At 44.9% G+C, this 24,835-nt stretch overlaps 1 protein-coding gene across 1 annotated transcript; it reads left to right on the top strand.

Annotated features, from left to right (window-relative positions):
- Window positions 1-5,844: 5,844 nt before the first annotated feature.
- On the top strand, window positions 5,845-23,110 carry VXN (vexin; the record flags this gene model as incomplete). Its single annotated transcript, XM_082309840.1, has 7 exons — window positions 5,845-5,899; window positions 6,499-6,671; window positions 9,706-9,761; window positions 15,610-15,772; window positions 20,080-20,141; window positions 21,812-21,897; window positions 22,924-23,110. The coding sequence occupies exons 2-7, from the start codon at window positions 6,605-6,607 to the stop codon at window positions 23,108-23,110; spliced, it is 621 nt and encodes a 206-aa protein (XP_082165966.1). The 5' UTR covers window positions 5,845-5,899; window positions 6,499-6,604.
- Between the last annotated feature and the right edge of the window lie 1,725 nt (window positions 23,111-24,835).

Below are 24,835 nucleotides of genomic sequence, written 5' to 3'. Positions count from 1 at the left end.
CGGGTCCCGTCCAGACACGCTCCCAGCGGTGCCACTCACATTTCTGGCAGCTAGGACGTCCTAGAAGAGCACGTCCCACAGCCTTCATGTAGCCATCTCCCAAGTTTAATTCCTGGTGCGGTCAAGCTGATGGACTTCGTAACTACTGTGTTTGTGTTTTTTAAATGGAAGTCCTAAAATTAGGACTACTCAGTAAAACTGAGCACAGAGCTAGGGGGCGGATGTTGATAGTAAAGTAACCATTTGTGACTTCTGATGTCAGAAATGATAACGTCACCAACTGTAAAGCACAGGGCAGGGACCCGCCCAACAGAGCTGAGCTAAAAACGCCAACCCCGCTGAAGAAAGGCAGGGCAGCGTCGGCTGGCAGGTGCTAAAGGTCTAAGCATGTCCTTCGCTGGAGACATCTGCATGTCCATAGCAAACAAGGCATTGGTAAAAGACCTGATGTGTGTGTAGACGTATGCGTACAGTTGCTTACAGCTGAGAGCCTGAATATATATACATGGTTACAGGTTCGAGCGTATAAAGAGTTGAAGAGGTAGGATCTAGGAGTCCACCTCTTTTTGGCTGACCAAGTTGAGAGGATATAGAAACGTCAGACTTCAGGGGAACATCTAAGATGAGAATATGCATTTTACAAAACATTGTAAAAACCAGAAGGATGTAGAATCTAAAACTATGTAGTTATTAAGGAGAATGTGCCATGTCTATGGCAAGGCCCCCGAAAACTCTTTCCTGTTCCCTTTTGGTTTTCTTACAACCAGAACTGAAATAATAAAGGTAAGTGTTTAAGTGTAAAGGCTGATAGGACAGAGGAAAAGGACAAGTAAAGATCATTAGTTCTGCAAAAATCAAAGATCTCGGAGGCTGTGTGACTTGAAAAGGACTGACCTCTATGTCGCTTATGAGCTTGAAAATCCTCTCCTATGTATTTGCAGCGTTAATTCCTCTTGTTATCCGAGGTGATCTACTTTAATCAGATTCCTAGAAACAAGTCAGGTACTTAAAGGAGGAGGCCTTTGACACCCCTGCTGGCAGCATCAGTAGAGGGGCCAAAGACCAAACCATCAAGGAGACAAGATAACCTGCTTCATCCCTCCAAAACCCTTTTTAGGATAATTGGCGTCAGAGGGAGTCACCCAGTTTCCCCTTCCAGACTCCTAGCCGTATGGTGTATGGCCATTTAACGTACTTATCACACAAAAGCTACCTCAAAAGTCTCACACTTCCAAGACACAGCAATTCCTTACTGGTGCTCCCACTCTATCCTAAAACCTCCTCTGTCACGGTGCTGGCTCCTGTGCTGTCTTGCTGCTTCACGCAGGCACCGTAACTTAAATCTGGACCAAAAGGGGACTCATAAGTTTGATCCTGCTTTCGTGCCTTTAGTGCAGCTTCTCCTACTTCCTATTCCCGTTTTCTAAGTTTCTAGCCCAGGAGTCTCTGAGTGCCAATAATGATGGTCCTTGTTTTAAATTTAATCTCATTTTCACACAGAACTTAGGCCAGAGGAGGCAATGCCATGTGATACCCTCCAAAGACCTCCATCCTACAGAGCACGTGTGCTGCACGTGGCAGGAGGAGCTTGATGGCTGCGTGAGGACACACTAGAGACAAGTAAGGTGAGAGTGCAGGTTGCCTCATTCTTTAGACTTATCCATGGGAGGAATCCTAAGTAGTTTGTGCCTCGTTGCCCAAGCAGTGGATTTTCTTCTGAATGGTGTAAGACATAATATGCAGTTGCAGCAAGAGAGCTACCACTGCACAAATCCAGGAACCACAGGACAAGCTTTAATTAATGTGCTTGTTTGTCCAAAAATTATTATGTTCACATCAGCAGCCAATAGTCAAAATAAACTTAAAATGTTTTAAAGGAAAAAATTGGGAGTGAAAAAGCACCATCCAAAAATGATTGTGCTTTATCAGGGAATAAAGACCTCACCTATCAATTAGCTTGAAAAATGAATTAATCAAGGACAAATGTAATTAAAGTTTGGCATCTTAATAAGCTGTTGTTGTCAGAGCCCAATTTGGACGTATCACTCTTTTGTTGACATTTTCAATGCCTTCTGTGGATTACCAGTACATGACCAGTGTATGAAAGCTTGTTAAGCCTCCACGTGCTCAGCCTGGCCCTAGCTTTAATGCTGGCTTAGCGCAATCCCTGCTGCTGGCACAAGCTCTGCGGGACTTGAACCTTGCAGTGCTGGGCATTGTACTTCTCACTAGTCATTGTATGGACTTACTCAAGTGTGTTTTACAAGCTTAGGGCAAATTTGTGAATGTCCAATTATCTATATGTAACTTTTTTAAGAGGAGCCAACCAGGCTTGTTTGTTGGTTGTTGGGTTTTTTTTTTTTCCCCTCAGGATCCTGCAGTATCTTTCTGTAACTAGTGGGGGGATCCTTTCAGCCTGGCTTCCAGGTCTGGCTGGTATTTCCTTTCCTGATTAGCAGAGAAGTTTGTGTAGTAGCCCTTTCAAACTGCACACCACTTGCATCCCTCTCTCCGGGTCCCCTATAGTGACTGTAAAGTTCAGAATGTTTTTTAAATGCCTCGATCTTATTCCCATTTGGGTAAAATCTGTTACAGCAGCTTCCAGCCAGACACAAATTAAAATGTTACTTTTGAAAATACTTCACTTATTCACAGACCTTTCAGCCATGCAGCGCTACTTTAATTTTGAACTAGTTTTGCAGACTGCTGTAAGTATGAGGTGAAGTTGTTGATAGCGTATCTGTCTCTCTCTTCCTTTCATTTAGAGAAAACTAACAGACCATGTATGAGAAGCTCACTTCATATTTTGGGTTTTTTTGTTGGTTTTGCTTTTCAGTCATTGGCAGTTGCAATTATGTGGCCCTAAAATGAAACAAAGCAATTTTCCTTCCACAAAGAACGCTGCTTGCCTTGCGTCACACAGAAGTGTTTTAAAGTAAATGTCTGCAGCATGCATGGGTAGTTTTATCCCATCTTATTTTTAAATGGTTAACTGTGCATACCTTTTGTTCACAATCCTATTCCAAAAATACCTGGGGTTTATCCTTATCATATTGCCCAGCTAACGGTAAGATATAGGCTCAAGTGGCTCAGTACGGATTAGAGTCGCCTCTTACGCAACAGGGTACAAGATCCAGGGAGAAGCCAGAGCCCCGCCTTGGGAAGAGCTCTGTCCTCTGCGGGCCAGGGAATCCCTCGGCAATAGCCCTTGCATATGCTGGGAGCACAGGGATGCTTCCCACTGACTTCACTGGAAGAATGCTGCGCTGGAAAGGCATTCATTTGTTTACAAAGGCCAGGATAAATAAGGTTTCTGATACTTCTCTTAAATCACTCAAAGCTTTAATTACATTTTCTGTAACCATAATTCAAATTTGCTCGTATTGGATTTCTCTTAAGCTTACCAGCTCTGGCGTATTTGGTAAACAGGACAAGCATCTACACTTGTTCCTTCCACATGTGGCTGAACAGATCCAGCCCATGGGAAAAGCACCCTCGCCGCCTCCCCAGAGAGGCATTTTGCCAACTTCTGGGATTTCCTGCCATGTTGACAAGATTCACTGCACCTTATGGTGTTTTCACCAGTTGTTTTTAGCTCAGCCTCCGCATACGTCTCTTCCTCTTCTCCACTTCTCCCTCTTTTCTGCCCACATTCCCCAAAATCAAATACCTTCCCTGTCCCAGACCTGCAGTTCAGGTTAGATGGATGTTTTGCCAGACACTACATGTCTGTTCTTGTGTCCTGAGTTCTCCTCCTCCTCTTCCTCCTCAGTTGTCCCCATTCACCTTTAGTCACCAAGTTCTTCCACCAGCAAACGTTTTGATCATTTATTGACAACTCTGGGAGTTCAGGTATTTGGTAAACAGAGATATATCACAGCCCATGGCAAGGAATTTGGATTCCACATGGCTTGGGAGTCTTCAGTCCAAGATATACCCCAGGACAAAAGCTTTTTGGGTCTTCTCATGGCTGCAGTGGCATCATGTGAATTAAATTTAATAGCTTATTAATGGTGTTTAGCAGCGAGGAAGAATTTGAGCCTAGTTTCTAGATATTTTATGCAATTTGGGGAATAAAAAAAGGATTCATAGGATCAATAAATATTTGGTTTGCTGCTCCCACCACAGACTGAACTCTTGCTAGGTCAGCAGGGAGCCTGAGGGAGATGCTATGTGAAATCATCTGATGTGGCTTTGCAAGCAGTCCCTAGGTTGGACGTTGTGGAGCGTATCTTCCTCAAGTCTAAAATTACTGCCTGCTGTTTTTCAGCAGGTTGCGTGCAGTTCAGCTTGATAGTAGACTTTCTTGGCAGGTATTATCACACCTATTTTGTAGCTAGATAAACCAAGACGTTTATCCAAAATAACTCATGGACAGCTGGAAAAAAGTAGCCCAATATGTGCAGTCCTTCTCCTGAACCCACACTAAGATTTCCTGCAAAACCCTGAGCATTCATAGTGCTTGACTCTCCTGTAAGATCCGGGCAGAATGAAGCAGCAGACTCCCTTTCATGAACAGGAGAAAATTCCTTCCCAGATGAGACAGATTATATTGGCCCTCTCAAGCCCTGTTTTTCTGTCTGGAAGTGATGTGAGAGCCTTTTGCCAGCTCTCTGCCCAGAGAGTGACTCACCCCCAGAGCATCACATCCCTTGTAAGGAGAGGTGTTCAAAGCCTACCTGCTCAAAACCTAACCTATAAAGCCATGAATGCCAGCTGGTAACCAGCTCTTGAGTCTCTCTTCAGTTTCCACATCCCCACCACCCCTCCACATGATGAAACACCAAATATTTGTTCTAATGCTAAACCCCAGCTATGATTTAAAAATATCTTTAGGTCATACCTATAACTAGGAGAACAACGACTCAGAGCCAAAAGTGCCTCTTATAGGACTCTGAATATCCAAAGGTGAAAGAAAGGGTAGGTTAGATTTGTTAGAGCTTTTTTTTTTTTCTTGGTCAACTATTCAGTGTTGCTCTTCATTATTTTTTTTATCCTTTTGAAAGCTTTAAAGCCTCCCTGCATAACCGCCTCTGCTCCATTCACTGTTGAATGGACGGTGCGCTGATCTTTTTCTCGGTGGGTAATGGATTTGGGTTGATTGCTTGACACAGGAACAATGGGGGGATAAACAATTGCATTCGCGCCCGTGCAGCTCCCCATCTGTTGAGTGCGTGCGCCTTCAGAGGGAGCCGGGCAGGGACAGATGAATGCGCCAGCCGAGCCTGATGTTAATGACATCAGTCATACAAGCAGAACATGTGGCGCAATAAATCAAAAACTAATTGAACTTTTGCTTGATTATATTGCCGTCCCACCACCCGTTTCAAACACGGCACGGTTTCCTGGGACAATGCCCCCAGCCCCGCAATGGCTTTGCTGCCCCTGGACAGCAGGAGGCTGCCCTGGGAGGTGACAAGCAAGACCAGCTTCTCTTCACTCCTTTCTTTCTTGAAACAGTGACACCTTCCACTCAACCAAAATGCTTCCAGGCTCAGGATGTGTGTTTGACCAATATTTATTATTTCAAAGAAGAAACATTACATGAATATGACAGTGACAGCTCATGTTTGCTGGCACTTTCCATCTGGGACTGTTGGTGGCAGACGCCTATAGGAGAAGACAGCACTAGTTTTTGTGTTAATTACACACACGTGCTGGTAATGAAGGCTATTCATCAGACTGATATAATTTAATATCATTATTCACACTTGAAAGTGTTTCTGCTACATCAGTTGCTGGAGCCTGCAAGCCAAAATTTTCTATCTTATCTTAGGTGTCCATGGCAGCAGTAAGTCACCAGAAGTTGAGGGGGCTGACTTCGTAGATGTGGAAAGGAACAATTTCTGATGGGAGCGTTAAGGGATGAAAAGCTTTGGCAAGAAGACCCTTTATTGAAGTGCGTAAATATGGAATTAGGCCCCAGAACCATCAAGTCATGTAAGAACCCATCTATGACTGAGCCACCTGCCCTCCCTCTGCAGCCGCTGAAGTGCAGGGGCATATAGACCTATGTACGTCTGCCTGACGTGCCCTTCTTTAGTCACCTGCATTTGAAATTTTACACTGAAGCGCCCAGGATTCAGGCACCAGTTTATGAACGTAAAAGGCAAAGCACAAAATGCTTTTCTTAATACACCTAGAATCAACTCCTCATTATCTGGGAGGAGCAAATTTTTACAATAAATGCGTTAAAGTACACAAAGTATTAACCCAACTTATCTTAAAAATCCTTGCAGTACTTCTGTAAATGTTTATTTGTCTATACATTGGCTGCACAGAACAGACTTTAATTATTAGCCATTTATTGTAGAGGATTCTCCAAACTGGCAAAAGGAGACATAAAATAAAATGTTCCTATCTGAATAGAGGGTTAAGTAACAGCTAAATTAAATCTTTGCATTAATAGTATTCATAGAAAGGCAGATGGGAGCAGAAAATGTTGCAATGAAGAATATGGAATGAGATGAGATCACAGCATCAGTCTGTCCTTTGTAGATCTGGACAATGATCACAGAGCCAGATTGGATTAGTGAAACCTATTTACCAGAAGTTCAGAGCGGTTGCATGAAGCTGAAAGGCAGTCAGGAGGGAGAGGTGGAAAATGCACCAGATTTACAGCTGCAGCGACGAAAATTTAGAAGTTTTCACCACTGTGATTTCATCCAAATGTGAGTACATGAAAACTGTAACAACCGCTACGGTGTTGTCTTTTAGATGGATGGGGTGTTTAGCATCAGGGAAATCTCTGAAGTGAGCAGTTCATCTCTTCTGCCGTGCCGTGCCGTGCTCTGCTTGCAGTCCAGCGCTCGCTGCTTGTTTCTGGAGCTAATCCGTGCAGGTGCTTCGACATTGTGGCTGTGTAAAATCTTTGCGCTGGCAAAATTGGGAGATCTGGAATCGGTGTTGATATACCTATGAGGTAATTGCTAAAGTGACAGCTTGCAACTGTGTGGCTATTCTGTGTCATAGAAAAGAAAATTAAGTTCTGCGAGCAGTTAGCAGCTCAGATGAACTGGGTGAACTGCATGAATGTTGAATTTAAGTCTGCTGGCTCAATAAGTGGAACATTTCCAAAGCCATGCCCTGGAAATGAATGCATGATTAACATTAATTGCTTGTAATGAAGAGTAAGAACCGGACAAAGCCCAGTCTGCATTTGATTGAACAAATTAGTTTAAACTCAATGGCTGCATATTTCAGGAACAAGAAAGCAGGTAAAAGCAGGGAAAACAAATTGTGGGGCCAGATCAGATCTTTACTTGCAAGCTGCGAGCATGAGCTGTCAGCTGCTTAATTTCAGAATATAAGTGGAAATGACAATGTGAACCGTCACTGTAATTGTTTTTGTTGCCCGAAAGCTGGGCTGTACATACAAACATCCTTTTGCAGGCAAATCCAGAAACATCATCTGCAAGGATTCATTCTTCCCTTCCTGCTCCCACTCCCTGCAGAAAATCATGTTTGCAGGGAGAGCCCTGCAGCCCCACTGTTTGCATTGCTGCCATTGTGTTCCTGCGCGAGTGGGTCACTTCTGGCTACCTCCGTGATTCACTCTTCATTTAATGGCTATTCAAGTAATTGCTTGTTTGCTGGTGCTGTGACTACCCTTTCATGCCTTGCCTTTCTTCAGCCCCTGCAAGCCATTTGCCACTCGCTCTGGCAGAGGACAGGCAGTGAGTTGGACTGTGAATCATACGTACTCTGAAAATACACAGATTTATTACCATTAGGCACATTTATGTGTTGTTCCTTATGCACCAGCCTGGGTACTGATAACAGCACAACAGTACTTGCTTCTGGTGGAAATCTGTATAAACTGTGCTCCTCACACTGTCCAGTAAAATATGTAAAATACCAGAAAGACAAGAAGATAATTCCTTGCATCACTAAACTTTTCTGCACTTGCGTGTTTTGCTTGTGAGCAATTAGTTTAGTCCTCACACAATGACATTCCAGAAGTGAAGGTGATTGATTGCAGCAGCTTCAAAAACAAGTTACAACATGTTCCTAGGAAAAAACTCACCTTCATTATGTTTGTTTGGTTTTCATCCCACACTCACCATGGTTTAAAATGTAAAACGTGTCCTGCAGGAGAAGGCAGTAGGGGTCCCTGAGGATATCACACCATGCAAAACAGACTGTAATCGAACTGACAGCTTAGCACACTCTCAAGCTCTATACAGGCAGATAACTTACTTGTGATGAGTTCAGTGGGGAAGTACCCCACTGGCAAGGACCCAGGACAAGGCTGATCCCCTCCCGTGTTACTGACCTCTTTCACTATGGGCAGAGCATAGGCCAAAACTTTATTTCTGTCCAGTGGGGTCCTAATGCTCAGCACTTATGTCCTCACTGGGGTATCAGGGGGTGGCTTTTAGACAAACACAAGCTGTCTAGGAAGAGTGACTTTGGTCCCACTGCCAGCTCTGCTTGTACCAGAGCCCTGGAAAGCCTGGTCCCTTGTTACTCCGGCCATCGGAGGAGGAGTCTGGCTGCAGTAACGAGCAGCCTTGGATGACCTCCAGCTGCTTCCACAGCTTCGAAACTCTTTGCAAACATTAATACATAGCAGTGATAAGCACTGCAACTCCCGGAGTTGAAGGTATGCCAAAAATGTAACGGAAAGCTCACCTGGAGAGTAAGAGTGACCCGTCCTCCCATAACAAACCTTCCTGGCTCTTCAAAGCCTTTGGATTATACATGGAGCCTGAATAGGAAACCCCCATTCATGTGCCTTGCCCTCAGGGTCAGCCTTTAGAATTGGAGTTAATTCTCCGAATTTGGCAGGGTTTTGCAGGCCTGTTTCTGTCACTGGCTGCTAAATCCTGTAGCCTGAACGCAGGGGAGGGTAATAATTTTAAAGAGCAAAGGGCAAGATATGGGAGGATGAGAGGGAGAGCTGGGAGTATCACAGAGTCTTTCAGGCCAGTTTCGAGTAGAACTGAAACAACAAGTGTTTAAACATCTTCACTTTGTCAATAAAAAACCCTCACCCAAAACCAATCACTTAGGTCCAGTCAAAAGCCTGGCTTATGGTCCTGGCATCTTATGTGTTTAGTGGCTCGTGATTCTGTTTTGCCTGTGATTTTGGTGTCTTCATGGGTCTAAGAAACAAAATTGAGAAACACACTTTAAGTAAAATGCCCCAAGTTAAAGAACCAAATGGGTCATTTTGAGGATTGAAAAGAAAAGACTAGGCTCAGTGCAAATGCTGTGCTTTGGCCATCATGCAGTAAAAGTGAAATGACATCACGAAGGAGGCTGAGCTTATTGAAAAAGTCGTTATCTAGATAAAATGATAGGCCTCTCCAAAGTTAATGTATACACCAGTCATGTTTGAAGGTGACTGGATGGAAAGAGAAGCTCATTTTCTTCTGAAACATCGGCAGGTGGGAGGCCAGATCAAAACTCAGGAAGGAGAAGGACCGTTCCTCCTGGAAGCCTATGGGAGAGGTGGGAATGCTGTTGCCCTGTGCCCATGGCTGTCTGTATTGCATAGCTAGAGCATGGTCTCTGAGATGACATTAAAAAGGACTTTCTTCTGGGTTGTTTCAGCTGGAATCCTCCTTAAACCCTTTCTTCTTCCCCTACTCCCCACCATACCCCCAGTGTATTCTCACGGAGGACTTTTAGAGGCATGTGTAACCTCATCTTGTCTACCTCCACTGCACCCTGACGGTGTTCCTGTTCTTCTTTTCACAGCATGTAGTCCTGCCCGAAGACGAGCCAAAAGTACGCAGCACATCCTAACAAAGAGTGTAAGAAAAATCTCCCTTTCTCTTCCTCTTTTTTTTTTTTTTTTTAATTCTAGTTGGCTACACTTATCCTTAAAAATGCCATGGATAAATGGGAAGCAGATCTTTCTGGGCAAAGAAGCGCATCAGTGGCTAATGCAGGGAGTGGGGCGGGAACCAGAAAGGGGAGTTTCTGTAAAGCTACAGTTTATTTACAGAAGCGCTTAGAAACTTCAAAAAATATGGTCTTGCTGTGCACAGCCAGTCAAAATGAACAGAGTAGCTTATCAACATGGGTCATCTGAGGGAATCACAGACTTAATTCTTATCCATAAAGCCTTAATAGTGCGAGGAGGACAGGCAGGAATGAAAAGCAAACAAATCATATCAATATACATTAATCAAGGAGCCAGTATCCCATTCCCTGGGGAATTTGGGAGAAAAACACCAAGCAATGGACTGTAACCGTGACTCAGAAAGATGGCTCTGAGAGAGCCACGGGAGGATGCTTGTCCCTTGATTCCAGCGGTGCTTGCCTGTCCTCGACTCACCCCCAGTGCACCAGGACAGAGGGCACAGCTGGAGCTTTACCCACCCCCTGCAGGTGAGGTACCCCGCCAAATTCAAATAACTGAACATTTTTCATGCTCTGAGAAAACGTTTTCAAGTTTGGACACTTTGACACATGGGCGTGAGGTTTCTTGTCTTCAGAGCCAGTTTTCCGTCCTTAGGTCCACTTGGCCCATTCACATCACCTTCCACGGTCCTTTTATCGCAGTTCTGACTTGTAGGAATGATGGCCTCTTTCTCTTGTGCGTATCAAAGCACTTTTTACAAGCTTTGAGACTCTTCTGCCAAAGCATTTCTTCTCACTACAGACCTGTCTCTTCTCTAGCACTTTTATATATTTTGCTCCGTGGCCTTTCCTTTTTCCATGCCCTATCCCACTTCCCAGCCCCATCCTCATTTGTAAATAGCCTCCTCTTTGTATTCCCGATTCCCTAATCTACCCACAGCACCGTAGGTCCCCCCTGCTTACCACACTTACCCGAGCATTGGAAAAAACCTCGCCACATTCACTCCCATCCCCTCTCGGTTATTAAAGCGGATCACAGGATCCCAGTACTTCACAGGATACCCAAAGTGGTCCCTAGGAAGGGTCAATAACACGCCTGTCATGTTTGGGTAGAAACTATGTATGTGTGTATTTTCTCAATTTGTGAAAATCTTATTTTTGTCCCGTAACTCAGGCTGAGGTTTCAAAATGACTCTTCATTCCAAATGAGGATGAAAGTCAGAGTGCCAGAGTGTTATTCAAAATAAGCCATTTTGAGATACCCCTTTTTTAGTCATTATGCCTTTGGTATATTTTGTTTTCCATGTAATGTAAAAATAGCAGAAAAGTCCAAACCAAAAGTGAACTAATCTGAGCATTCTGTTTTATTAAGTCAGAAAATTTCTCAATTTTTTTGACAAAATAGATACTTTTCCAACAAAATGCCCAGATTTCTAACCAGAATTTTCTCATGAAACTATTTGGCTGGAAAATTTTCAGCTAGCTCTCATCAAAATCTAGGGCAACTGTATGTCTGTTATCATGTTCCAAATCTCAGCGGATAGATAGTTGTTGTTTCTGCTAAATGGGAGCCTGTAATATTTAATTTGGATTGGATCAGCTGCTGTAGCGGCACTATACTCATAAAGATCTAAGACAATTAGATAAGAAAGTCCCTGATTTGTTGCTGTATTTTTAGAGGATTTTTGTTTCCCTTTGGGGCTTTCCTGACGCCAATTAGAGATGTCCTTTGATTGGCCTTTAGTCATGATGCAGGCAGCACCGTATTAGCACTGAGCCTGAGGAATGATCTGCAGCTCCAGCTCAGAAAACAAGCAAGGCTCTCCAACCAAAGCAATCGGCACAGTCAGCTCTTAGATTTGTGCATTCCCCTTCTTCAGTGTGATGCAGCTGCTTACAGCTCATGTGCAAGCATTCAAATAAATTGCACGTACTGGAATATACGTGCCTGTGAGGAAGTTGTTATTGCCAATTTCTAGACCCACAGAAAAGTAGCAGAATGATTATTTATTTTTCACTTTTACGTCTGCACCTGCAGTCAGTGCTGTAGAAATGCCTCAGCTAACATGAAATCTTCTGCTCTGGTGATTGCAGTGGATGCACAACTTTAATCCTCAGCATGGGCAAAAATAGCAAGCAACGTGGACGTCTGCCAGACTTTTTTCCATGGTAGAAATACTCAAGCAGTGTAGCATTAAGTGATTTCGCATTCAAATGATGACATTGGGGGGAGTAACTTCCATCACATTCAAGAACCCATCCCAAAAGCACATTCATGACTGTGGAAGGGTGAGAGAAAGGGGGATACACCTTCTTTTTTTTAATTGAGTGTTTCACCGATATGCTTATTTGCAGTTCCTATTGCCCTATTAAGAGTTATTTCCAGTGATAGTAGATCCTTCCCTTCTCTTCCCTTGCTCTTCTAGCCCCAAAATCCTTTGGGCAGAACAGTCTGGACACCAGTACGTGGCTACTTTGCAGAAAAATGGCAAATCCCTCCGTGCATGCTAGTGCTGCCACATTAAAAATTAGATCAGCATTAGACCATCAAAAAGAGCTTAGCTCTACAAATCTGGCATTTCCTCCACTAGCAAGCACTTTGTTGTTCAGCTTCTAAGCTTCAAAGTTTTATCCAAAGCCAGATGTTTAATTGTCACCTTTTCTGGTTGGTTGTTGGTTTGGCGGTAGGATTTTGGGTCAAGGAACACTGGCTGGGTTGTTGGAACATCCTCTGCCCTGCTCTGCAACCCTCCTGCGTCCTCCGTGCTTGCCGCTTAACACAGCTAATTCCAACAGTGGGTATGCCAGGTGGTAAAAACCACAAAAAAGAGACTTTTCTGAGCTCTGAATTCAGAGTCGGCATCCTGCAAACAGACTGAGCTGGTCAAGGGACTTACAGGTTCTAAAAACTAATTTAGAGAGTAGTTTACTAGTTCTGCATAGTTTGGCTGACTTTGCCATTCACGCAGATTTAAATTCCCTGGTACGTCTAGAAAAGAAAAGTGACTTCCATCTGATCCTTCTGCCTTACCCTAGGTACCCTAGAGAAATGTCAGCTCCAGTTTAGATCAAAACTGAGCTACAGCAGGTTTAGTTTCCTGACCTAGATAAGTCTACATATTACAGTAATGGGTGAGGTAGCCAAAGTCACGGTGACATCTTGAATTAGGAGGTAAGAAACTCCAAAAGTGTACTACAGCCAAATGCGGCAAACAAAGATGCTAACTGAAGACGTGCTATAGAGATTGTGCTGTTGTCGCCAGCTGTAATGGAAAATGGCATTGCAATTTATTTATACAGATTCTTCTGCTTGAAGGCATTTTGGCATTACTGATAGGACATGTAACAAGGAATCTTGAAAACATAGGCAATGCGCCTAAATAATTCCTGCTATTAATGGAGTTTAAAATCCTGCTTCCTTTCCCCAAACTAAATTTCATCCTTTGCAATGCATAGGCAGATTGTTAAGTTTCAAGTTCATGGTGGTTTACACTGATCAAATAAGCCACTTTCAGGATTAGAGACAACTGCAGCCAGCATCCTACTTACCAAAAATGTTCTTTCCATGACCATGCAAAAGAAGCGACCTCAGGTGTCTCAGTAGCAGAGGGTTGCAGACATTTCCTGTCACACACCGAAGAAGGCTGAGTGTGACCAAGAGCACTGCACATATTTCCAGAGCTGGTGGGAAAGGTGAGCTTTGTAGCATTCTCTGACAGCTGGAAGAGCTTGGTTCACATGAGGCAGACTCCAAGGGCTGTCACGAGAGACCCCTGCCAGCCACCGCCTCATCGTATTCGTCATGAAGGCAGGTGTCTCCACCGATGTCGCTGTGGTGATGGGGGGTCATGCCTCTGGTAAGCAGCTTGCAAGGTTCGGGTGGTCAGGGCGATGCAGTGGGCTGCACACCCCTGCGTGGACACGGGAGCCTGCAGCCTGCGAGGAGCTGCTGCAGAGGGATGGGGAGGTCCTGGAACTGGTCCAGGGGCAGCTGGGAGAGAGCCAACGGCAACTGCTTAAGCAGCAGCAGGAGGCTTCCCACCACCAGCATCACCCTCTTTTCTGAATTACCAGGGCAATGCTGAGGCTCGTCCTTGTCCAGCAGCACCAGATGTGTGGTCAGCAGAGCTGGGCCCCAGCCGCAGCCTCCTTTAGCACGTGCTTGTCTTCAAGGACACCAGTAGTCCCTTTGACTTTAACTTAACACTGGGCACGTCCTTAAGTAGCTTACGGAGCAGGGACTGTGTTAGGCTGTGTGCCAAAATCCACAGAACTAAGAGAAAACCCCTCTTAGGTCTTGGATTAGGCTTTGGTTGCATTACCAGCCCTTTCCAGCAGTATTTTTGCCTGCCGTTGGGCAGTTTCTGCTCCTTGTCCTGCCGGTCAGTAGGATCTAGGTCCTGTAGCCTTATCCAGACTCCTGAGGGTACACGGAGTCAAAAGAGTAAAAAGTGGTCAGGTTGGGGTTTTTCTTTTTTCCTGTTGTGGAAGACATTGGTTTGCACGTGTTTTTATGTCCGTGTAAAAGTTCACGTACACAGAATATTGCAGATTAATGGCAAACTGAATTAAACCTTACTTAAAGAAAATGGACAATTTTGCGTGAGGGGACACGCTTGAATGTGGTATTGTTTTTATCTTGAGTGTATGTTAGAAGGCAGAGCAATAGGTGGAATTAAGGCTTTTTCTGTGCCGATAGCAGACTGGTCTGTTGCTGGTCTCAGCCTTGACACAAAATAACTGTATTTATATGCAAAACACGTAGATGGCAACTGTCAGTCATCAGTTAGATGCAAGTAACTGCTTTTCTCCTAGTCTTCCAACATAAGACCAACATAAGTAAGTCTAATAGGAAACAGTCGGAATCGTTGCCACATGTCTTGTTTCCTTGCTGCTTGGGATCTTTGCCCTGTTTAACTTGTTTTCTGTATGACAGTAGCAAGTCTTCAGGGAAGAATAAAAAAAAAACCAAACTATGAAACACTCTTTCCCTGCTGTTGGGACTTTAATCTTATTGAGAAAATTGTTTCCGGATCATCCTGGATAACAATCCTGATGGATCCACCTGCTTGGAGCCTATCCCTGTTTTTTTAAGCTCACATTAGCTCTGGCCTCCCCAGTTGCCTGTGGCAGCACAGTGAGTGCCATGGCTTAGTCGTGGTCGATGTAGAAAGGAACTTGATTTTGTTCACGCTCGTTTTCAGGGACACTGTTTGAGATACAGGGGGCCTAATGTTCAAAGATGCAGCTCTTAGTGAGTTTTGTTTGTGCGAGTTAATGTTTGTGAAAATTAATCTCTAGGAGCACAATTATTCACCGCCTTGTATCCTCTGTAGTCTTTTACCAGGTATAAAATGTAAATAAGTCCAAAAGACAGGAAAGGCCATGAAGAAATAGCATTTGTAATTCACATTGCATAAGTTTAGCTGATTGCCCAAGATATGACGCAGTAAGAAATTAAATTTGAGCTGTCTCAAAGGCATATCCTATTCAGTAGATCTTGAAAAGGATGACATTTCAGTCTCCTGAGGAGAATACAGAAAGGTACAACTAAGTAGCTGGGTCCCAGAGAGACCACACTTGATTTTCCCATACTTTTGTACATCTCATGCATGGAGGCAGGACCCAAACAAAACAAACCATCCAAATCCCACAGTCCCCACCCAACAAAATCCCCTTTGGATGACAGTAAAGCAGTGGGAAGAGCAAGTGCCATGCTGCTCCCCCGTGACCTTGACAGACCACCTTATCTCCAAGGCTGGGTGTAACGAGATGGTTTTTGCCTTTTCCCTGTAGGTGGTAGCCGTATCCGATCGTCGGCCCCACAGGACAGAGAAGCTGCAGCCCCACCAGGGTGACCTCCTCCGGGTGCTGTACAGCGAAGACGAGGTGCGGGGCTTGGACTGCCTGCAGAGTGGGCAGCGGGGACCCTGCCCTGCCAAGGGTGCTGCCCAGCACAGTAAGTCCGCAGAAATGGCTCTATTCCTCAGATATTGCAGTCTTCCAGCTTGCAGCGAAGCAGGAGCTTTGTTATGATGTACCTGAAGGATACTTCCATGCTTAAAATGTCCAGTGGAATTAATGAGATAATGACTGTGGCATTGCAGAGCTCTTGCTTTATTCAGAGTCATAAACTCGCTTTATTCAGAGTCATAAGCGCTCCCTTTCCAAAGGCTGACAATATTTTAGGGATGATAGATCGCGTATTACCGAATTTGCCTGAGTCATCTTATTATATAAGATCCCTGCTTAGAACTTGCCAGAACATAATTATTTGGGATGAAATTTTAGATTCTGGATGTCCGCCACGGACCTGATTTTGTTTTTTCAACCAAAACTTGTTCAGCATATTTGTGAGATCCTGTGAAGGAAAAATAGAGTTTGCCAACGCAAAACCAAGGAAATGAGTAAACACAAATAGACTGGTCATTCAGCTCCTTCAGTGCTGGTGTGTTATGTTTGGAAGGTCGAAGCTGAGGCAGGGCCATGCAGTTTGGCAAGGGGTGGCCTTTTAATCAAAAACGCATCTTTTGCTCTCCCTTGAAAAAACACCTAGATGCAGACAACTCATAAGGTTTTGAAAAAATCCCATATGGCATGTGTTTGGTAGACACATTGGACATTGAGCTGTTAAAAGGTGCTAAATCTGTAAAGCAGATACTACCGTGAAGGTGCATGTTCTTCACACCACCGGTCTGCAACTGCACTGCTCATAAGCCACGCCATTTGAACACAGACCAGACAAGAGCGGGGCCTGGGAAACTGGGAAGGAACAAACTGAGCTTGAGACCGTAGGGAAAGATCTCAAACCGGGACTGGAGCCAAGAAAGGGCTGAACAAAGAGCTGGGGCTTTGGGGCTGGAGCGGGGAGAGGAGGAGGAGTGGCTGGGACCAGCTGTGGGGTAGTGGGTGACAGAGGGCCAGCGGAGGGGAGAAAGGAGAGACTGCTGGTCCCTGCTGTTAGGGGCAGGTAAAGAGATAAAGGATGACAGATACGTGCGAACAGGAGAAAAGATGTAGGAATCTGAAAAGAAGAGCAGTTAAGGGGGAAACAGTTCTCGTAGGAGGAGAAGAAAGTGATTGGGCAAAGAAACTGGGATGCTGAATGGGAAAGAGGGAGAAACTGGGTTTAAATTACAACAAAAAATAAAACAAAAAGGACTGACTGAGGAGTAGAAGGAGGGAGCAAGGAGAACAGGACAGGACAAACTCTCCAGCAGCACCTAGACAAGACAAGAGAGCTGCTGCAGGGCTGCCTAAGGTTGTGCAGCGTGGCGAGGTTGTTTGTTGGATCCCTGTTCCCCCCAGCACAGAAGGTGCTCAGGGACCACGGCAGGGCATCTCCTGCAATAGCTCCCTAAGGGCTGTCCGTCACTGCCACCAGACTCCTCAGTGATGCTCGTCACCTCACACAGCCGATGTGTCCCCCTTTTCTGGGTGCCTGCTTCACACCTCTGACTGCAACACCCGGGAGCACTCTGTTCCTGCTGCACTGGGAACTGTGCTTTGGCTGTGAACAGTGCTGCATCCTCCTCAAGCCTCTGAAAAACTGGATCCCACGAACTTCTGATCTGACCTCAGTACCTACCTCTGTTTCCCTGGCATAACTCCTTGTCCTCCAGGAGTTGACGAAGCTGTTTTTTTTAAAATATTTGTGCAGATGATGACTACAGTGATCAGCAATACAGAAAAGCCAGTGAAAATATTAATAGTTCTGTCCTCAGAGGATTCACTGGTGGGGAAAGTAAGTATAGGACTGGGCACTGAGAAATAAAAGCTAAGGATGACCAACTGCTTTCTGAGTGAATGCTGTCTATGAGTGAAGCAGAAAGTCTGTGGGAAAATGGTTTCTGGTCACAAATCAGAGACTTAATCTCAATGTCTAGATCCTTGGGGGGATGAAATAACTTTGGTCCAATTCTGGTATTTCCTAACTTTTGAGTGCCTGACTTTACAGAGTTAGCATTTTAAGGGGAGGAAAGTAGAAGTGTTTGCAAATATTTGTATGAAAATAAAAATAGCTCTTTGCTACGATGTGCTGCAGTGCCCAGTTTCAGTATGTACTGTACTAATAATACCTACACAGAAAATACGGTGCCATGAGAGAGTCCAGAAAGGTTTCTCCAGCTGTTTCTCAACAGCTGGAGAGCCAGCATAATGTGATATGAAGCGAGGTATAAAAAGACATGTAGATGTGGTGCTTAGGACATGGTTTAGTGGTGGACTTGGCAGTGATAGGTTAACGGTTGGACTCGATGATCTTAAAGGTCTTTTCCAACCTAAACGATTCTATGATTCTATGATCTATTTTCATTAATCTCTGTACAAGTGTGACCTCCACGTAAATTTCACCCTTCGAAACCACTCTTCAACTTCCTTACTGGAAATAGTTGTGTCTGTAGAGTTTTCCATGCTTGCTCCATACACAAGTACTGTTGAATATCAAAGAGACTTCAGATTTGGTAAAGCACAACTTGAAATCTGGGTCATAGAGTGAACAGTTCCACTTCCAGAGGAAGCGAAAAATGGGTAAATAAGAGCATAGATGAGAGCATCAGCACACTTATTGCTAGCAGCAGAAACCCTACACAAATATCAAAGCATAAGGACAGTGCATTCCAGCATGCAGGAAGGCAAGTAAGTGTAGTGGAAGGCCAGAACAAGAAACCCCTGACTGCACTCAAAGCCAGGCTTTGCTTCACAGGATGGATAGATTAAAAAAAATTGCACTTATTCTCCGGGAAAGAAGTATTCAATTTTGTACCAAGTTTTTGTACAAGTACTCATCTTGGAAACACAGGGCAAGTCAGAATAACAGACGTGGAGCAACCCCTGTCCCAGGCCTGGACATCCATAGCACCTTCTGGAAGGGGAATTCACACTGCACCCAGCCACCACTGTCCTGAAGAGTGCTTGTGAACCTGAAGCCATGAGGACTTCCTTTTGCTTACATATTTTGCTAAAACTTTGCGAGAACATTTTCTACGTATAATAAGAAGGGGGACAGGCTGCAGGGAAGAATCAGACAATATAAGAGCAAACAAACAAAAAAAAAGAAAAGAAGAAATGTGGACATCAGCTGAAGCACTGATGTCTGGAGCCACTTGCTGAATATTGTTAGTACCTAATATACAAGATGAGAGGAGGTAACTGAATTAAACTTTGATGTGAGGGATGCAGTTAGGTACCTGATGGAATTACTGGCCGGGGGAGGGAAGAGAGAGGCTGGTTAAGCTATTTATCATGGTCAAATATTGCTTCCAGAAGGAGAAGACAGTTCTGATTGATTGATTGCTAACTCATGCTAGAGACAGCACTATAAGCAGCACCTTGGCTATTTCTGATGTTTGTTGTCATTATTTATGTTCCATTGGTCACAGCAGTTGTGAATCATATTCTGCCCTCTGTCTCAGTGAGTCTTGGTGTTTCTGTAGATCCTTGCTCTTCACTTACTTGAATATCCTTTTTAAAAAACAGCAGACAACCAAAACCAGCTGGGAACAGAAAGAAAGGAAAAAAAATAAAAAAGATTTCCACATTCCCACAGCCAAATGGGAGGATTTGGCTCCATGAAAACGACCTGGCATCCCTCACTCCTTTATTTCCTCAGCACAACTAGCAGGCATGTCAGTGAGCATTTATCCACGGATAAATTATCGGCTGAGTGCTCACTTGCAACTGCAAGGTAGCCTCCAGGTTTGAGGACAGCAGAGAGAGGTGCCACTCAGCCACGGACAGACAGAAAGGTTGAATTCCCTCCCTGTGACGGGGTGGATGTAGCACACATCTCTGCCCAGGTAGAAATAACTCCCCAGGGCAATCCAGAAAGGAGAATGCTCTCCTAGGCAGGACAAACCTGGCAGTGGGGGCTCCCAGATGCACAAAAACTGCGTTACCCGGCCTCTGCTGAGGAGCAGATGGGACTGCTCTTTGTATATACATACACGAGTGTCCGCAGAGGGGGAAGGGCTCCCACTTAGCTTGGTCTGCTAAGGACAGCTCGTCGTCTCATTTGAAAAGCCTAGGAGCAAGCAGTTGAGTGACTTTCCAGAATGATTTAAGCAATTCCAAAATCATTTATTTTGACATCACAGTAGATGATCATAATAAAGAAATTTCTGCACTTTTGGCTATAATCAAACCTAGCGGCACTATAACCCGAACCTGGGCTCTGTTCATATCTTGGTTTAACTGCATGGAAGGAGGCTTTTAATGCAAGCTGTGCCAATTAATTACCGATAATGCCATGTTTCGTATGCTTTGCAGTGGGAATTACTGAACGAGAGTCATCCAAGTCCTGTAATCACCTGTTGGATGGAAAATCTTTGGTAAGTAAGTACAACAAGACCAACTACCACTGTCTGATCTTAAAACCTAGTACCTGTCAGCATGTCCCACGTTAACAGTATGTCAGCCTGTCACAGTACATGCAGATTTCAGAGTCTTCATTAAGGCTTTGAGACATGATTTATGGCAGAGGATCCTTAGCTGGGAGCAGAGACTGGCACAGGACAGCTTCCCCTCAGGGAACCAGGAAGGGTTGTGGGATGGAAACAGGCAGGCTCTCATTCTGGATGCTCAGCCATCTGCAAGAGCTGGGAGGAATTAGCCTCTTGTTTCTCAGGGAATTTCACAAATTGGGGAAAAAATAATTTCTAAAGTGGAACAAGCATCAAATAATTCATATTCTGCAGAAGGCCAACCTGACATGATAATCAGCTCAATCAAAAATGTCAATAAAGGGTTGATGGGAAAATCATCATACAAAACCCCAAGAATTGTTATGTAATGGACAGACAAAATGTTTTGGTTAAAAATTACTCAGCTTTACTGAAACATTTTCCCTCCCTTATTTTCTTACCAAAAAACAATTTTCAAAAAGTCCCTACATTTTATAAAAACTAGATTTTCAAACAGAAAATAGTCCTTTGAAAAGTTTCTGACCAACATCAGACCATGCTATAGAAACTTTATGGCTTCAAATGCTCTTTTGGATGGCTGCAATATACTTGCTAACAGGTAGCTGGGCTACACTTGAGAAAAATGACTGTACAATATTGAAGGATGGTCAAAATTAATGGTATTCAGTGCAATGACACTAATTGCACCTACCAATAATTAACCCAGTTAAATTTCAAAGGATGCTTGCAAAAGTGATTTCAAACATCTATAAGTCTTGGGATACTTGCAGAGCACACCTAAATGTCTCAGAGTAATCCCAGGGGAAATAGCTCTAAACAGCTTAAGACCAGTTATAGTAGTGACAATAATATGAAGAAATTTTTCAGTATTGCCAGTAAAATCGGTAAGTGTGTTTATTGCCTGAAATGATGAGAGCACGTTACAATTTTTGACATTTTTTTCTGTTTCTGGGCAACCCACGCTTTAGCTTACCATCTTGGAGGATACGCCAGTCTCAGTGGCCTGTTTATGGGAAAATGTGACTTGGTTCTGTCGGGCTATTTGTGATCAAATAAGATAAGGAGGAAGACGATGATTAGGCACTTGTGGGGCTGTGGCAGAACTAGGGCATGAACCAGGGCCCCCCAAGCCACAGAGCAGCACCCAGCAAAATGGGGAAACATTTCTGAACGCTCAAGAAACGGTGATGGCTGGGACAGCGGCTTCCCAGCCCGCGGTAGAGGTGGCCTGTGAAGAGCTGCAAGAGGCAGGCTGCTCAGTCTGCACAAAGACTGCCCTCCTCGGGAATCTAGGCATAAGAGCTAGGGAATAAAACGTTCTGCAAGCCTCCCTCCTTCGATGGGAGGTGTAATTCTTGCCCATACAAGCCCTGTGCTGAGCTCAGTGAGACCGTTCGCGTGAGCAATCGGTATTTGTGTGGGTAAGAGTTGGGGAATGTCCGTAGCCAGCCTGCTTTCTTTTGTTAAGAGATTTACAGTATTTATTCATTTTCCTAAAACGGCCTCTTTCCTCAGGCGAACCTGGGGTCCCTGCTCATCAGCGGCGCTTCCTAATGACATGCTTTTTCCTCCTGCAGTTCCCACCATCGCCAGTTGCCCATACCAGAGCGAAAGCAGCGGCTGTCGCAGACTCTCCCGCAGGCGACGTCACTCCTACAGAGGAGTAAGTCCCTTCCCACCCTGCAGCCAAGCCTGGGGGCTCTGCGTGGGGCGCTGCCCGGTGGGGAAGGGGAAGGGGCACCTCTGCCACAGGTCACTCTCTCACCAGAAACACAGAAAAGGGCTCAACTGCAGATCTCTGAATCACAGCTGTAAAACCTCCGTAATTTACAGTAAAGCCATGCCGCTTGCTTCCCAAAGGCAGGGGGAGATCGGCTAAGGACATGCTGATTACATCGTCAGCCATGGCCCTTTATACAGCTGCCCCGGTGCCAGTTACAGCTCTGTTTTATCACTAGAAAGAAAAGCATCTAGATTCAAAATTTAAGTATTGTCCCCTTAAGAAGTCTATAATGCTTGCCCTAAGGCAGTTTAGGAAATGTAATTAAAGAATTTTTAAACAAAGCTTTATTGTCTTTAAGTGTAATTAAGGAACAGCTTGACCATAGTACAAATGCACTCATCAGTAGGCAGTTAACCCAGACACGGATCCGGGTGATATCCGAGATGCCACCGCTGCCACCTGAGGGACAGTAACAAGCTCGTTGTCACGGTGTCCTCGCACTTTGTACACAGAGACATAAAATCCCGCTCAGGCAGCGTAAGCCGGCGTAGCCCCCTCGGCCAGGTGGAGCCCACCCCGCCTGGGCGCTGCCGCAGGGTCCCCGGGTCTTTGGTGGAAGGGCTCAGCTCTGTCCCCAGGCCACTCACCAGCTTTTCTCTTTGGTGGCAAATGCTACAGAGGATGCACCTAGTAGCAGTCCCACTTGTAGCTCATCCCCTCGTGTGAGTGTTCACCCTGATAGCAAGTCAACCAGGGGCTCCAAGGGGAGCCGGGGCAGCTGCGGTGTCCAAGCCCACTGCTCCGCACAGCCCCTGCTCACCCCAGACCTGCCAGTCCCAGGGACAGGTGAGGCACAGACATACCTTTGCAAACAGGCAGCCCTTGGTTTTCAAAGGCTAGTGGTCGTAAGCAGGGGAGAAGTGCCACGGAGATGAATGCTTTACGCATCTGTGCTTTATTTGCTAGCCATGGGCAGCACTGGAGGAAGACGGCAGAGTATGACCTGACCCTACCACCGGGAGCAGAAGCTTCCCTACCGCTGACGGGAGGCAACCTGTGCGGGACGCCCAGCCTCCTGAGGAAGATGTGGATGAAGCACAAGAAGAAGTCAGAGTACCTGGGGGCAACAAACAGTGCCTTTGAGGCGGACTGATAAGGCTCAGCATCGCTTGGAAAGACAGAAGGTCCTTTAGCCAGGACAAGGTGCTCTAGGATCGATGAGGGAACAGACACAGCACAGCTCATCCAGGCAAACAATATCCTTTTTATTACTTGATGCCATTGCCTCAGAATGGTAGGAGAAAGGCTAACTAAGGTAAAAATGGTGAATGTGATGCAACTCACTGGCCTTTCTTTGTTGCAATATACTAAAATCCCAAGTATCCCCCTAGAATTACATCTTGACTCAATGATGCTGAAACTGCTGCTGGCCCATTCAGCATTTTTACATGCCCTGACTGAATCAGCTCGGACTCACAACAAGAAAAGCCTACCAAGGTTCCTGCAAGGCAACAGAGCGATTACAGAGGGCCATTAAATCCCAGAGGTCTGCTCGTTGTGTACCACTGCTTGTCCTCTTCCCCCTCTCATATCATGAGATAAAACCCACATCTTACGATATGCTTGGTTGAATGACATACGCCAAACATCTTTTTTTCTTCAGTTTTGAAGTTTCAAGACAGGAGTAAAAGATGCAAAAATTTTAAAAGACCAGGTGAGTCAGAACTGAGCAAGTTTGCAAACACACACTTACCAAACTTTGCTATGTGATTGGCGTTTCAAAGTGTCCTGCCAGATCAAACTATGAGCAACTGGCTAACCTCAAGAGATACTTTCTTCCATAGAACCTGCTTATATGTTAACTGATAGTCAGCAACTTACTCCCTACCTATGTGGTACAGGATAGTTCACTAAGCGCACAAAATACTAAGAAGAAAGAAAATATGTAAATGGTGCAACTAGGTGATTAAACATGAGATGTTTGCATATAGGAGACCTGTGCTTATGAACAGATAGATTTAATGGAATTTGCTCAAAAATTTTTCCCCAAATTTTTTTCAATTTAGAAATTGCTGGTCATGGCCCCTTGGGTTTTCTTCTCAAAAAAAAAAAAAAAAGCTTTCACCAGTGTTACAGACAATATTATATTAGTCATGAACAGTACTTACCTTGTATGAGTGCTCCCCTGGTTATTATAAAAGACTTTGGTTTGCCTAAATACAGAACTTAAAATTGAAGGAAGTGTATCTCCTGCCGCTCATAGTAATGACGATCTTCTCCAATCTAACTGCCAGTGCTCCAAAACATAAATGAAAAATAAAGGTCTTACTCTATGACAGAAGCAGAGGAAAGAAGCTCCCATCTGAAACTTGCTTGCCTGCAGCCAGCATAGTAAAACAGTGAGATGCCGTCATTCACAGTGCCACGGCACCGAGGTGAGGAGGCTCCAGAGCCGTGAACCCACCAAAGGTCTGAACCATCCGTCGGCAGCGTTAACGGCGGTTGCAGCTCCTTCCCCTCCTACCACAACCACCGGAGCAACTTCTGCACTTGGGGTACCTGCTGACTTCATCCACTGCTTGTGTTAAGATCACCTTTAACCTGGACTTAGAAAAAAGCATATTCTGAGTTTCTCTTACAGCACAGGACTGAGGGAGCCTTGGATTACAGCCTGCAGAGCTGCAGGCTCCGGCAGTTATCCCTCGTCAGGGGTCACCAGCTCAGAGGTACCAGGGTACCGCCTGGATGGGAGGAAAAGCTGCTAAAGCAGCCGGGTTCTCGGGCTTTGGGGTGAGCGGGGTGGAGCAGCACGCAGGAAAGATTCACAGCTTGACAACCTGAGCAACCAAAGTCCATGGGGTGGGAAAGCAACTGGAGC

Source organism: Platalea leucorodia, assembly GCF_965183815.1.
Source record: "Platalea leucorodia genome assembly, chromosome: 1".
Taxonomy (NCBI): Eukaryota; Metazoa; Chordata; class Aves; order Pelecaniformes; family Threskiornithidae; genus Platalea; species Platalea leucorodia.
The sequence above is the reverse complement of the archived record's forward strand: the minus strand, read 5'-3'. Positions and strand labels throughout refer to the sequence as shown.